The following is a 14,391-nucleotide window of genomic DNA, read 5'->3' as shown; positions in this document are numbered from 1 at the left end:
GTGATCCGCCCAGCTCAGCCTCCCAAAGTGCTGGGATTACAGGCGTGAGCCACCACGCCCGGCCTGGCATAACATTTTTAAAAGCAAAACAGAATGTGATAAGAGCAGTTACCTAAATCTATTTAATTTACCTTTTTTCCCCCAAATATATTTTAGGAAAAATTGTTGTTGGTAATGATTTTGGTTACAGAACAGATGTATTTATAAGTACTAGTGTTCCGGAGAACACTGGGAAATTTTAATCTTTTGCTGATTAGTACCTGATTATTCTTGGTTTCTAGCTCCCAGATGGACGTATCATCAAAGTTGGGGGAGAGAGATTTGAAGCACCAGAAGCTTTATTTCAGCCTCACTTGATCAATGTTGAAGGAGTTGGTGTTGCTGAATTGCTTTTTAACACAATTCAGGCGGCTGACATTGATACCAGGTACATTAGAAATGGTGATTTCAAAGTTATTTATCAGAAAAATCATAAAAATAGTTTTAAAGTTATTTATCAGAAATAGATGGAATTAAATAGAATGACTAAGTTTATAAACTTACTTGAAATAATTTCAGACTTACGGAAAGGTTGCAAGAAAAATGCAGAAAACTTATCTATATCCTTTATCTGGATTTACCATTTTACTGATTCTAATGTTCTTCATGTTTGCTTTTTCATTCTGTTTTTTCTGAACCGTTTGAGGGTAGATTAAATGCATCAATTCTTTACTAGTTGGTGTTTCCTAAGGATAAAGATACTCTCTTACATAGTCATGCTGATTTCAGATCCTTTGGAGATACAGCCAGTAGTGGAATTGCTGGATCATATGGTAGTTCTATTTTTAACTTTCTGAGGAACCTCCATACTGTTTTCCGTAATAGCTGTACTAATTCACACTCCCACCAGCAGTGTACAAGGGTTTCCTTTTCTCCACATCCTTGCCAGTATTCGTTACCTTTCCTCTTTTTGATAATAGCCATTCTAACAGATGTGAAGTGATATCTCATTGTGGTTTAATTTGCATTTATTTCCCTGATGATTAGGGATGCTTAGCATTTTTTCCATTTGTATGTCTTTTGGGAAATGTCTATTCAGGTCCTTTGCCCATTTATTAATTGGGTTATTTGCTTTCTTGCTATTGAGTCATTTGAGATTTGAGTTCCTTACATATTTTGGATATTAACCACTTATCAGATGTCTGATTTGCAAATATATTCTCGCATTCTATAGGTTGTATCTTCACTTTGTTGATTAATTCCTTTGCTGTGCAGAAACTTCTTTTGTTGTTGTTTGTTTTTTGAGACGGAATGTCACTCTCTCACCCAGGCTGAAGTGCAGTGGTGCAATCTCGGCTCACTGCAACCTCTGCCTCCCATTTTCAAGCGATTCTCCTGCCTCAACCTCCCAAGTAGCTGGGATTACAGGCATGTACCACCATGCCCAGAATTTTTTTTTTTTTTTGTATTTTTTAGTAGAGATGGGGTTTTGCCGTATTGACCAGGCTGGTCTCGAACTCCTGGCCTCAAGTGATCCACCCCACTTCAGCCTACCAAAGTGCTGAGAGAAACCTCTTAGTTTGATGTAAATGCATGTATTTTTGTTAGATATTGCCAAATTTCCCTCTCTGGCAATTGTATTGTTTATCCTTTTCCACCAATCTGATGAGTGAGAAATTATTTCAGTGTAATTTTACTTTTTATTTCTGTCATTAAGAGTGAAGTCAAACCAGGGGTGGTGGCTTCTGGCTGTAATCGCAACTCTTTGGAGGCTGAGGTGGGAGGTTTGCTTAAACCTAGGAGTTTAAGACCAGCCTGGGCAACATATGGAGATCCTGTCTTTACATAAATTTTTTTCAAAAAGATTAGTCAGGTATGGTGGTGGTGTACTCCTGTAGTCCTAGCTACTCAGAAGGCTGAAGTGGGAGGATTGCTTGAGCTTGAGAGGTAGAGGCTGCAGTGAGCCATGATTGTGCCACTGCCCTCCAGCCTGGGTGACAGAGTGAGACCCTGTCTCTCCCCACCGCCACAAAAGAAAGTTCCTTAAAAAAAAAAAAAAAAAAAAAAAAATATATATATATATATATATATATATATATAAAGCATATTTTTATATGTTTAAGGGACTTGTTTGTTTGAGATAGAGTCTCGCTCTGTCGCCAGGCTGGAGTGCAGTGGTGCAATCTCGGCTCACCGCAACCTGGGTGGAGTGATTCTCCTGCCTCAGCCTCCCAAATAGCTGGAATTGCAGACGTGAGCCACCACGCCCGGCCTTAAGGGACATTTTTAATTTTTTTTTTTGGCAAATTGTTAATGGCTTTTTGTAGATTTTGGAGTTTTGGGTTTTTTTTTTTTTCAGTTTTGAAAAGTTTTCTTTTAGCTTTCTGATATCTTTCACAGATACTCTCTCTGTTTGCCATTTGTCTATTGCTCTTAGTGTTTTGGCCATGCAAAAGTTTGTTTTTATTTAGTCATATAAAAAGATTTATAGTCTTATTACATCTAGAGCTTGAGTCATAGTTAGAAATCACTTGTCTACACTCAGGATATAGAGGAATTCACCCAGAAGCATTTTGTACAGCAAGCATTTATTTGTGTAACCCTGAGTTAAATAGCCACCTAATTAATTTTGATGGGATGGCTTTGGAGCCAGGATAGTAATAGAAATTAATAAAAATAGCAATTGACTCATAACAAGCTATAAACCTGGTGGAAGATGATCAGAAATCGAATCTAGCCTTCATAATTATGGTAAATTTTCATGATAGGGATTAGGGAGATGATTTTGTTCTTTGATGTTCATTCACAGCAAAATTGTATTTAAAAGTACATGCCAGCTGGGCGCAGTGGCTCACGCCTGTAATCCCAGCACTTTGGGAGGCTGAGGCCGGTGAATCACGAGGCCGGCGAATCACGAGGTCAGGAGTTCGAGACCAGTCTGGCCAAAATGGTGAAACCCCGTCTCTACTAAAAATACAAAAAATTAGCTGGGTGTGGTGATGGGTGCCTGTAATCCCAGCTACTCGGGAGGCTGAGGCAGGAGAATGGCGTGAACCCGGGAGGCGGAGGTTGCAGTGAGCCGAGATCGCACCACTGCTCTCCAGCCTGGGTGACAGAGTGGACTCTGTATTAAAAAAAAAAAAAAAGAAAAGTACATGCCTGTTGCTGATTAGAGCTTCGACGTACCTAAAGTGCGGAGTCAGATTCAGTACCTTCTCCACAGAGTTTGCATTGCAAAGTGGAACAACTCAAATTTTGTTTTGTGTGTTCTGCATGTTGAAAATGTACATGTAAATGCGTGTGAGTACTTATCACATGAATCTGTATTTCAACTGCTTAGTTTATGCGGCATTCACTGGGCTTGCTTTGGCAATTAAATACAAAAGCAATGCTTTGTTAGAGTTGCAGTAGCTTTAGCCATTGAGAACCTGGAAGCCAGGTTGAAAAAGGCCAAAATGGGTGCAAATCAGCTCCCAAACTTTACTGTGAGATTATTCCTCAGACCCTCGCTCAGATTCTGTTACTTTTACTACATATGCAGTCTCTTTAGATTGGATTTTCTGATCTCATAGATATCAGAATAGAGGGTACTGCTGTCAGTAGATAGCAGGGTACGGTATCAGAAAAGAGGGTACTGCTATAAGAAGCTACACATCAGTCTAGCCAAAAATAACAGCAGACAGCCTCTAAGCAAAGGAACAAAAAAGAGAAAACTACAAAAGATAAATGAAAAATTAAAAAGCAGGAATTCTGGATTAAAGTAGAATAGGGCTAATTATAGTAAACAACCACATCTTAGTGGCTTTAGGGAAGCATGTGATAAAATAGTTTGTAATGTAAATCTTGGTCATTATTAGAAGTCTCAGTTACATTCACAAAAAAGTGTATTATATACTTTTAGAAGTATTTTATTTTCATCAAAATTATAAAAATATTTTATATGTAAAGAGGGGTCGTTACTTCACAGTAGTAATAACAGCAAATATTCAGCCCTGTGATTTACATGTGGAATTTTATTTAATTCTCCCAGCAACCCCGAGGCTGACATAAGTAACAGTAACCCTGAGATACCATTTTCCTAACCTAAAACTCCAAATGAATAACCATTGTGCCTTTCTAGATCTGAATTCTACAAACACATTGTGCTTTCTGGAGGGTCTACTATGTATCCTGGCCTGCCATCACGGTTGGAACGAGAACTTAAACAGCTTTACTTAGAACGAGTTTTGAAGGGTGATGTGGAAAAACTTTCTGTAAGTATTAGTAAATCAACTATTACTAACATTCTTTTAAAAGGCTATACAGTAGTTTGTGAATCTTGACAACCACCAGAGGGAGCAAGACGTCTTCCAAAACAAATTCCTGCTGCATTCAAGTGCATCCTGGAAATGATAGGAAGAAGGAAATAGTTCAAGATAAGCTCTGGTCACCTCTATAGAGTTGATGGATGGAGGCAGTGAGGTCAGGGCCAAAAGTTCTGGTTCATCTGTAACAACCAGCATGGACTCTGAGGCACCTGTATATGCATGAGAAGAACCTGCTGTACTATAGGGAAATAAATGCCCCACTTGAGTTTTGTTCTTTTTTTTTTTTTTATGTATTTTTTTTATTTATTTATTTATTTATTTATTTATTTTTATTGATCATTCTTGGGTGTTTCTCGCAGAGGGGGATTTGGCAGGGTCACAGGACAATAGTGGAGGGAAGGTCAGCAGATAAACAAGTGAACAAAGTTCTCTGGTTTTCCTAGGCAGAGGACCCTGCGGCCTTCCGCAGTGTTTGTGCCCCTGGGTACTTGAGATTAGGGAGTGGTGATGACTCTTAACGAGCATGCTGCCTTCAAGCATCTGTTTAACAAAGCACATCTTGCACCGCCCTTAATCCATTCAACCCTGAGTGGATACAGCACATGTTTCAGAGAGCACAGGGTTGGGGGTAGGGTCATAGATCAACAGGATCCCAAGGCAGAAGAATTTTTCTTAGTACAGAACAAAATGAAAAGTCTCCCATGTCTACCTCCCTCCACACAGACACGGCAACCATCCGACCTCTCAATCCTTTCCCCACCTTTCCCCCCTTTCTATTCCACAAAACCGCCACTGTCTTCATGGCCCGTTCTCAATGAGCTGTTGGGCACACCTCCCAGATGGGGTGGTGGCCGGGCAGAGGGGCTCCTCACTTCCCAGTAGGGGCAGCCAGGCAGAGGCGCCCCTCACCTCCCGGACGGGGCGGCTGGCCGGGCGGGGGGCTGACCCCCCCACCTCCCTCCCAGACGGGGCGGCTGGCTGGGTGGGGGGCTGACCCCCCACCTCCCTCCCGGACGGGGCAGCTGGCCGGGCAGAGGGGCTCCTCACTTCCCAGTAGGGGCGGCCGGGCAGAGGCGCCCCTCACCTCCCGGACGGGGCGGCTGGCCAGGCGGGGGGCTAACCCCCCCACCTCCCTCCCGGATGGGGCGGCTGGCCAGGCGGGGGGCTGACCCCCCCACCTCCCTTCCGGACGGGGCGGCTGGCCGGGCGGGGGGCTGACCCCCCCACCTCCCTCCGGGACGGAGCGGCTGGCCGGGCAGAGGGGCTCCTCACTTCCCAGTAGGGGCGGCCGGGCAGAGGCGCCCCTCACCTCCCGGACGGGGCAGCTGGCCGGGCGGGGGGCTGACCCCCCACCTCCCTCCCGGACGGGGCGGCTGGCCGGGCGGCGGACTGACCCCCCCACCTCCCTCCCGGACGGGGCGGCTGGCCGGGCGGGGGGCTGACCCCCCCACCTCCCTCCCGGACGGAGCGGCTGGCCGGGCAGAGGGACTCCTCACTTCCCAGTAGGGGCGGCCGGGCAGAGGCGCCCCTCACCTCCCGGACTGGGCAGCTGGCCGGGCGGGGGGCTGACCCCCCCACCTCCCTCCCGGACGGGGCGGCTGGCCGGGCGGGGGGCTGACCCCCCACCTCCCTCCCGGACGGGGCGGCTGGCCGGGCGGGGGGCTGACCCCCCCACCTCCCTCCCGGATGGGGCGGCTGGCCGGGCGGGGGGCTGAACCCCCACCTCCCTCCCGGACGAGGTGGCTGCCGGGCGGAGACGCTCCTCACTTCCCAGACGGGGTGGCTGCTGGGCAGAGGAGCTCCTCACTTCTCAGACGGGGCGGTTGCCAGGCAGAGGGTCTCCTCACTTCTCAGACGGGGCGGCTGGGCAGAGACGCTCCTCACATCCCGGATGGGGCGGCAGGGCAGAGGTGCTCCCCACATCTCAGACGATGGGCGGCCGGGCAGAGACGCTCCTCACTTCCCAGATGTGATGGCGGCCGGGAAGACGTGCTCCTCACTTCCTAGATGGGATGGCGGCCGGGCAGAGACGCTCCTCACTTTCCAGACTGGGCAGCCAGGCAGAGGGGCTCCTCACATCCCAGACGATGGGCGGCCAGGCGGAGACGCTCCTCACTTCCCAGACGGGGTGGCGGCCGGGCAGAGGCTGCAATCTCGGCACTTTGGGAGGCCAAGGCAGGCAGCTGGGAGGTGGTTGTAGCGAGCCGAGATCACGCCACTGCACTCCAGCCTGGGCGCCATTGAGCACTGAGTTAACGAGACTCCGTTTGCAAACCCGGCACCTCGGGAGGCCGAGGCTGGCAGATCACTCGCGGTTAGGAGCTGGAGACCAGCCCGGCCGACACTGCGAAACCCCGTCTCCACCAAAAAAATACGAAAACCAGTCAGGCGTGGCGGCGCGCGCCTGCAATCGCAGGCACTCGGCAGGCTGAGGCAGGAGAATCAGGCAGGGAGGTTGCAGTGAGCTGAGATGGCAGCAGTACCGTCCAGCTTCGGCTCGGCATCAGAGGGAGACTGTGGAAAGAGAGGGAGAGGGAGACCGTGGGGAGAGGGAGAGGGAGAGGGAGCTAATTTATGTATTTTTAATGGAGACAGGGTTTCACCATCTTGGCCAGGCTGGTCATAAACTCGAGTTTTGTTCTTTTTTAAACTTATTTTTTGGATATGCAATCAGCCTTCAGCACTTCTCTTGGGCTATCTCATATTTCTGACTTTATTTGTTGCATATGTTGTCTTCTCAGTCAGATTGAAAAACATCATGTCTCAAATTTTTTTGCATTCCGGTAACTGTCATAGCTCTTGAAACAGACTTTAATTGGTAGTTGTTGGTATGTACAGTAGAAAGAAATTTTTAAACTAGTAATAGTTGATGTTTCTTTGGCATAGGTTTTTGTGTTTTTTCCACCAGACTCTGGACTATGTGAAGTATACAGTATGTGCTGTATACTTAACCAAGAGTTATCTAATCCTGAGTTAATCTCTGAGCTTTGTCTCACTGACTTTGATCAACTGTTTTAGATAATGAGATTATGTATTACAGAGTACTGTATGTTACATCTTTCATATATGACTCATTGTTGAAATTAAATTGCGTATGGGCTCACATACATTAAACAGATTAACAGACTGGAAAGGAGCCATACTGTCTAAGTACTTCACTTATTTTTCTGATTTTATTGAGTTTTACATATAATTTATAATTAATCTCAGGTGATCATTTATTCAGCAAACATTTCTTGAACTCCTGGGTGCCAGACATAGGTCTAGGTGTTGGGGACAAACAAAACAATGAAAACAGAATCCCTGCTTTTAGTCTAAATAATGTATTAGTGGTAATAAGTGATATGAAGAAAAGTAAGGTGAAGAGCTGGAAAATGTTAGTGGTTGGGGAGGTAGTGTGCTCCTTCATAAACTGTGATCAGGAAAGGCCTTTTGGATGAAGTGACTTTTGATCAGAGACCTAAGTTGAGCGTGAGAGGAGTGAGCCATGTGACTGTCTGGGGGAAGAATCTTCCAGGCAGGAACAATGCAAAAGCCCCAGGTTGGTGGGAGTGTGCCAGTGTGGCTGGAGCAGAGTGAGCAAGGGAGGGGGGCAGGTGGGATATGAGGTCAGAAGGGTAGCAGGAGGGCAGGTCTTGTTCAGCCGTGGTAAAGGGTTTGGCTTGACTCCTGGTGAAATGGAAAGTCTTGGTTGCGGGGGCGGTTTAAGCAGAGAAATGATAGGATCTGATGTATATTTTTAAAGGATCATTAAGTCTGGTGTGGTGAATAGACTCTTGGGGGAAGAGGGAACAAAGGTGGGCATAGAGAGACCAGTTAGGAGGCACTGAGAGGAGGGAAGGGACGGTAGAGTTTTAGAATAGAGGAGGAGGTTGAAATGGTTGTTTTGGAGAATGGAAGCGAGAATAGAGAAATGTAATAGGATTGCCATGCAGCAGGAAGGGCTCAGTTGAGGTTAGTGATACATTAAAGCAAGATGTTTTGTTTCTTTCCTATCTTGTTCAGCTGCTTGACAGCAGGTGCAATTTGTCTGTAGGAATCTGTAGATGAGTTCAGCAAGGAGGGAGTGGTAGATGGAATGATCTGATAGAATGAGTTTCAGTGGGGCTGTGGAGTTTTAGGGATGAGCGAGATAGAAGGAGCAATGAAGAGCAAGAACTCATATTACCAAACCTCCAGGGTTAAGGTAGTGTGTGAGAGAGAAACAGTAAAGCAGTTGAGGTATTTACAGAAGCAGTGTCTTCAGGGGCTAGCTAAGTTTCCCTTAGAGTAGAGGTGGGCATCTATAGCCCTTATGCCAAAACTGGTTTGTTTGTTTTTTTTTTAAGTTTTATTGGAACACAGCCAAGCCCGTTTGTTTACATAATGTTACCTGTTGTCACATATTGTCTGTGGGCACCTTCTAGCTACATGTGGGGTTGGGTACTTGTCACGCCTGCAAAGCCTCAAGTATCTGGCCCTTCACAAAAAAAGTTTGCTGACCCCTATGTAAGAGCAAGAAAGTTAAAGGAACAATTAAAACAGTCTCAGAATTGGTAAATAAACTGATGTTTTTCTTTATCTTGGATTGTTAGAACCCTTACAGTTCATTTATGTGACATAAATATACAAATGATTTAGAATGACATAGTTACATTGGGTCTTTTTTGCAGATTGTGACACTGTAAATGAAAAACTTGCTATGTCATTTTAAGGTTTCTCTTTCAGGTGTTGACCAACCGTAAAGATAAGGATGTGTCCTTCCTAGACACTTAATAGTAGCTACAGAATATAAAACTTTTCCCAATTGCCTTTAATTTTGGTTACTGTGTTCATTTTCTCATAACATCCTGATGATTTGTTTTGACCATATTTGGCCTTGTTTATTCTAAGAACATTTCATTTGATTTTGAGACAATAGAAAGTAAGCTTTGCTTAAAAGAAAAGAACTTCAGTTTTACTCTATTGCCCTGGACTAGAATCATAACAGTATGAGACCTTGAAGAAGTCATGCAAGTCCTCTTTTTTTTTTTTTTGAGATGGAGTCTCTGGGCTCACTGCAAGCTCCACCTCCCAGGTTTACGCCATTCTCCTGCCTCAGCCTCCCGAGTAGCTGGGACTACAGGCACCCGCTACCATGCCCGGCTAATTTTTTTGTATTTTTAGTAGAGACGGGGTTTCACTGTGTTAGCCAGGATGGTCTCGATCTCCTGACCTCATGATCCGCCCGCCTCGGCCTCCCAAAGTGCTGGGATTACAGGCGTGAGCCACCACGCCCGGCCATGCAAGTCCTCTTATCCAGACTTTGCTTGACAGCAAAGTGACTTTCCCAAGTGGTCATCTGCCATTGGATGGGAAATTTGCTCTAATTATGTCTCGGATGTTTGGTCTCTCAGTAGGGTGTTAAGTCATGTAATTTACTGATCAAATTAGGGCACTCAAGAATGAAAAGGGTGGTATTAATAATGATGGGACACCACGTGTAAATCAGGACTGTTCCAAGCATGCTGGGATGGATGTGTGGTCTCCTAAACATGAGCTTTGGGCAAATTACTAAATGTTTCTGTACCTCAGGTACCAAATCCTACCGTTCTACTTATATTACAGGACTGTTGCAAGGTTGAGGGAGAGCATATATTTAAAAAGCCATTTTCATAAAGCAGAAAGCACTGTGCACATGTACCATTTCATTATCCTTTCTTTCTCCTTTAGAAATTTAAGATCCGCATTGAAGACCCACCCCGCAGAAAGCACATGGTATTCCTGGGTGGTGCAGTTCTAGCAGATATCATGAAAGACAAAGACAACTTTTGGATGACCCGACAAGAGTACCAAGAAAAGGGTGTCCGTGTGCTAGAGAAACTTGGTGTGACTGTTCGATAAACTCCAAAGCTTGTTCTCATCATACCCGTAATGCTTTCTTTTTTCCTTTATTGCCAATCTTTGAACTCATTCAACTCCAGGACATGGAAGCGGCCTCTCTCTGCCCTTTGACTGGAAAGGTCAAGTTTTATTCTGGTGTCTTGGGGAAGCTTTGTTAAATTTTTGTTAATGTGGGTAAATCTGAGTTTAATTCAGCTGCTTCCCTACATAGACTAGAGGGCTAAGGAGTCTGTCTGCTGCTTTGTTTCTTCTAAGTAGGCATTTAGATCATTCCTGTAGGCTTCCTATTTTCACTTTACTGCTCTAATGCTGCTAGTCGTAGTCTTTAGCACACTAGGTGGTATGCCTTTATTAGCATAAAAAAAAAACTTTAACAGGAGCTTTTACATATTACTGGGATGGGGGGTGGTTCGGGATGGGTGGGCAGCTGCTGAACCCTTTAGGGCATTTCCTCTGTAATGTGGCGCTTTCAACTGTACTGCTGCAGCTTTAAGTACCTTAAAGCTTCTCCTGTGAACTTCTTAGGGAAATGTTAGGTTCAGAACTAAAGTGTTTTGGGTGGGTTTTGTTGCGGGGGGGAGGGTAACAGTGGGTGGTCTTCTGATTTTTATTTTTGAGGTTTTCTCAACTGGAGTACGTAGAGGAACTTTATTTACAGTACTTTGATTTGGCAGGTTTTCTTCTACTTGTGCTCTGCCTGGAGCTGTTTCCATATGATATAAAAAGCAAGTGTAGTATTCCATTACTATGTGGCTTAGGGATTTATTTGTTTTTTAAAATCAACCATGTTAGCTGGGATTAGACTCCCTACAATCCTTCAATGGAAAAGTAACATTTAAAAATCCTTTGGGTAATTCAAATTACAGATTTAAAAGTGCTTAAGATCTGGTGTTTTGTTAATGCTTCTGTTTATTCCAGAAGCATTAAGGTAACCCATTGCCAAGTATCATTTTTGCAAATTATTCTTTTATATAACTGACCAGTGCTTAATAAAACAAGCAGGTACTTACAAATAATTACTGGCAGTAGGTTATAATTGGTGATTTAAAAATAATATTGGAATACAGGACTTGTTGCCAATTGGGTAATTTTCATTAGTTGTTTTGTTTGTTTGTTTTGATTTGAAACCTGGAAATACAGTAAAATTTGACTTTAAAATGTTGGCCAAAAAAAATCAAGATTTAATTTTTTTATTTGTACTGAAAAACTAATCATAACTGTTCTCAGCCATCTTTGAAGCTTGAAAGAAGAGTCTTTGGTATTTTGTAAACGTTAGCAGACTTTCCTGCCAGTGTCAGAAAATCCTATTTATGAATCCTGTCGGTATTCCTTGGTATCTGAAAAAAATATCAAATAGTACCATACATGAGTTATTTCTAAGTTTGAAAAATAAAAAGAAATTGCATCACACTAATTACAAAATACAAGTTCTGGAAAAAATATTTTTCTTCATTTTAAAACTTTTTTTTAACGAATAATGGCTTTGAAAGAAGAGGCTTAATTTGGGGGTAACTAAAATCAAAAGAAATGATTGACTTGAGGGTCTCTGGTAAGAATACATCATTAGCTTAAATAAGCAGCAGAAGGTTAGTTTTAATTATGTAGCTTCTGTTAATATTAAGTGTTTTTTGTCTGTTTTACCTCAATTTGAACAGATAAGTTTGCCTGCATGCTGGACATGCCTCAGAACCATGAATAGCCCGTACTAGATCTTGGGAACATGGATCTTAGAGTCACTTTGGAATAAGTTCTTATATAAATATCCCCAGCCTTGTGAGAACGGGGCTTGTTAAAGGACGCGTATGTAGGGCCAGTACCTACTGGCAGTTGGGTTCAGGGAAATGGGATTGACTTGGCCTTCAGGCTCCTTTGGTCGTAATTTTAAAATATGGGAGTAGAAAACAACAAAGAATGGAATGGACTCTTAAAACAATGAAAGAGCGTTTATCGTTTGTCCCTTGAATGTAGAATTTGTTTTTGATTTCATAATTCTGCTGGTAAATGTGACGGTTAAAATGGTGTATTATGTATATATGTTATAATTTAGAAATACCATTTTATAATTTTACTATTCCAAGGTGACATAATGCATTTAAATTTGGGATTTGGGTGGAGTATTATGTTTAACTGGAGTTGTCAAGTAAGAATCCCTCAGGAAAAAAAAAAAATCCGTTTTAAAAAGCAATCTGATTCTTAGCTCTTGAAACTATTGTTACTTAAATTTCCAATAATTAAAAATTTAAAATTTTTAAATTAGAATTGCCAATACTTCTACGTTTGAGAAGGGTTTTTTAGAAATACATTTAGTAAAGTCCCCAAGACATTAGTCTTACATTTAAACTTTTTTCTTTAAAACATGGTTTTGGTGGTTAACTTTTACACAGTTCTGAGTACTGTTAATATCTGGAAAGTATCTTGAGATATCAATGGAAAGCTAAACGGTCTAAATTAACATGAAATACTTCATTTTGATTCAGAAAATAAAATCAGATTTTTTCAAAGTCAATTTGAATTTTGCCATTTCTTTCTAATAGTTATTTCTTGTTTCATTTTCTTGTTAATGCAAGATGAATTGACAGCTTTATGCTAGTTGTTAAGTCAAGTTCATGTCAGTGTTCTATTGACAAAACAACTCATTCTGTTATGATTTTATAAATACATAAGAAAATAGAATAGCGATTTATAGCTACATCAGAGGCTGTTTTCTTCCAACAAACTGTTTTGTCTCCCAAAAGATTTAAGGTGGCTTTCACAGAATTAGAAATGCTAAAGAGACCTGTATGTAACATGCCCCCTTTCAAGGACATATTAGCTCATCTGCAGACTTTTAGGCATATTATTTTTAACAAATAAAAGAAGGATGAAAATACATTTAACTGACCTTTTCTTGTTTTATACTAGCCTTGAGGATGAGGGCTGGAGAGTAGAGAGAATATTTTTGCCTTTCCTTCTTCGTGGACTTGTATGTGCAAACCTCATTGCCCGCTTCAGGGCCGGAGTCCCAGACAACGAACGTAAGGGTTGTCTCTGGTGTTTTATCTAGTTTCTTCTGAGTTGTGGAAGAAGAATGTGATAACAGCTATCTCTATATGTAATGGAGGAAGAAAATACCAGGCACTGCATAGTGCCCTTGATGGAATGAATGTCTCTCAGTGCACTTCATTTTTTTCCTCCACCCACAAACTTGACCATTATACAATTGAGTGAGTTTATTAACTGTATTAATTTTAGAACCATCAAAGAGGGTAGCCAACTAAAGTGAATCAGAAACTCGAGGATTAATCTAAACTCGATTTTTTCTTTCTTTTGAGACGGAGTTTCACTCTTGTTGCCCAGCTGGAGTGCAATGGAGCGATCTTGGCTCACCGCAGCTTCCACCTTCGGGGTTCAAGCGATTCTCCTGCCTCAGCCTCCCAAGTAACTGGGATTACAGGCATGCGCCACCACGCCCAGCTAATTTTGTATTTTTAGTAGAGAGGGTTTCTCCATGTTGGTCAGGCTGGTCTCGAACTCCCGACCTCAGATGATCTGCCTCGGCCTCCCAAAGTGCTAGGATTACAGGCGTGAGCCACCACGCCTGGCTAAGCTCAATATTTAACATGCTGTCTAACCTTGGACTAATTGGCCAACTACACACAATACTGGGGTACTTTTTTCCTCTGGCTCAAAAATCTCTGACCTCTTTGAAGATTGAAAAATGCTACATCAGAGGTAAGTGGAGGAGGTAAGGGGATGTACCCGGGAAAGCATGTTTGCCTGTGTGAATAACTAAAAGGCTAAAATTAGTGATTTTAACCATTATATTGAAAGTAACTTTTAGTCATAGAATAGAAATAAACTTGATTTAGAGGAGGTGAAAATAAGGCAGCTATTACATAAATTTCAAGTGATGTTCACATTAATATAACATTTTAAAAACATTCTAAAACATCTTTCTTTGTATTGTTTAACATCTGAAATTAGGAAGAAAGAAGCTATTGAACCATAGTTACTTTTGTTTAAATTATCTAGACTGGCAGTGACAAAAAGTCTTGTTGCCTATTATAAGTGTCTCAGTTTGCGTTATCTGCAGATGTAAAATATCTGAGTAGGGGGAATTCAAATGATTTATCTCTTCCTTTTGGCAGAATGGAGTTCCTGTCTCTTTCATATCTACCCCCTCAACTCCTCCCACCCACCAGAGGAAAAAAAGAAAGACTGGAAAAGACTTGGCATATAATTTTCCATGAAACATTTGACGTAG

The 14,391-nt window shown here is 42.7% G+C and overlaps 1 protein-coding gene across 2 annotated transcripts in view; it reads left to right on the top strand.

Moving 5' to 3' along the window:
• The window catches only part of ACTR2 (actin related protein 2), a 47,707-nt gene extending 35,053 nt beyond the window's left edge, over positions 1–12,654 (top strand). For both annotated transcript variants that reach the window (XM_031007927.3, XM_031007926.3), the window contains 3 exons: positions 282–427; positions 4,100–4,232; positions 9,978–12,654. In XM_031007927.3, coding sequence (XP_030863787.1) covers positions 282–427; positions 4,100–4,232; positions 9,978–10,148 — 450 coding nt within the window. In that variant the 3' untranslated portion in view covers positions 10,149–12,654. The remainder of the gene's footprint in view (positions 1–281; positions 428–4,099; positions 4,233–9,977) is intronic.
• The last annotated feature ends 1,737 nt before the right edge of the window (positions 12,655–14,391 follow it).

The sequence above is a fragment of the Gorilla gorilla genome, chromosome 12, assembly GCF_029281585.2.
Source record: "Gorilla gorilla gorilla isolate KB3781 chromosome 12, NHGRI_mGorGor1-v2.1_pri, whole genome shotgun sequence".
Taxonomy (NCBI): domain Eukaryota; kingdom Metazoa; phylum Chordata; class Mammalia; order Primates; family Hominidae; genus Gorilla; species Gorilla gorilla.
The sequence above is the reverse complement of the archived record's forward strand: the minus strand, read 5'-3'. Positions and strand labels throughout refer to the sequence as shown.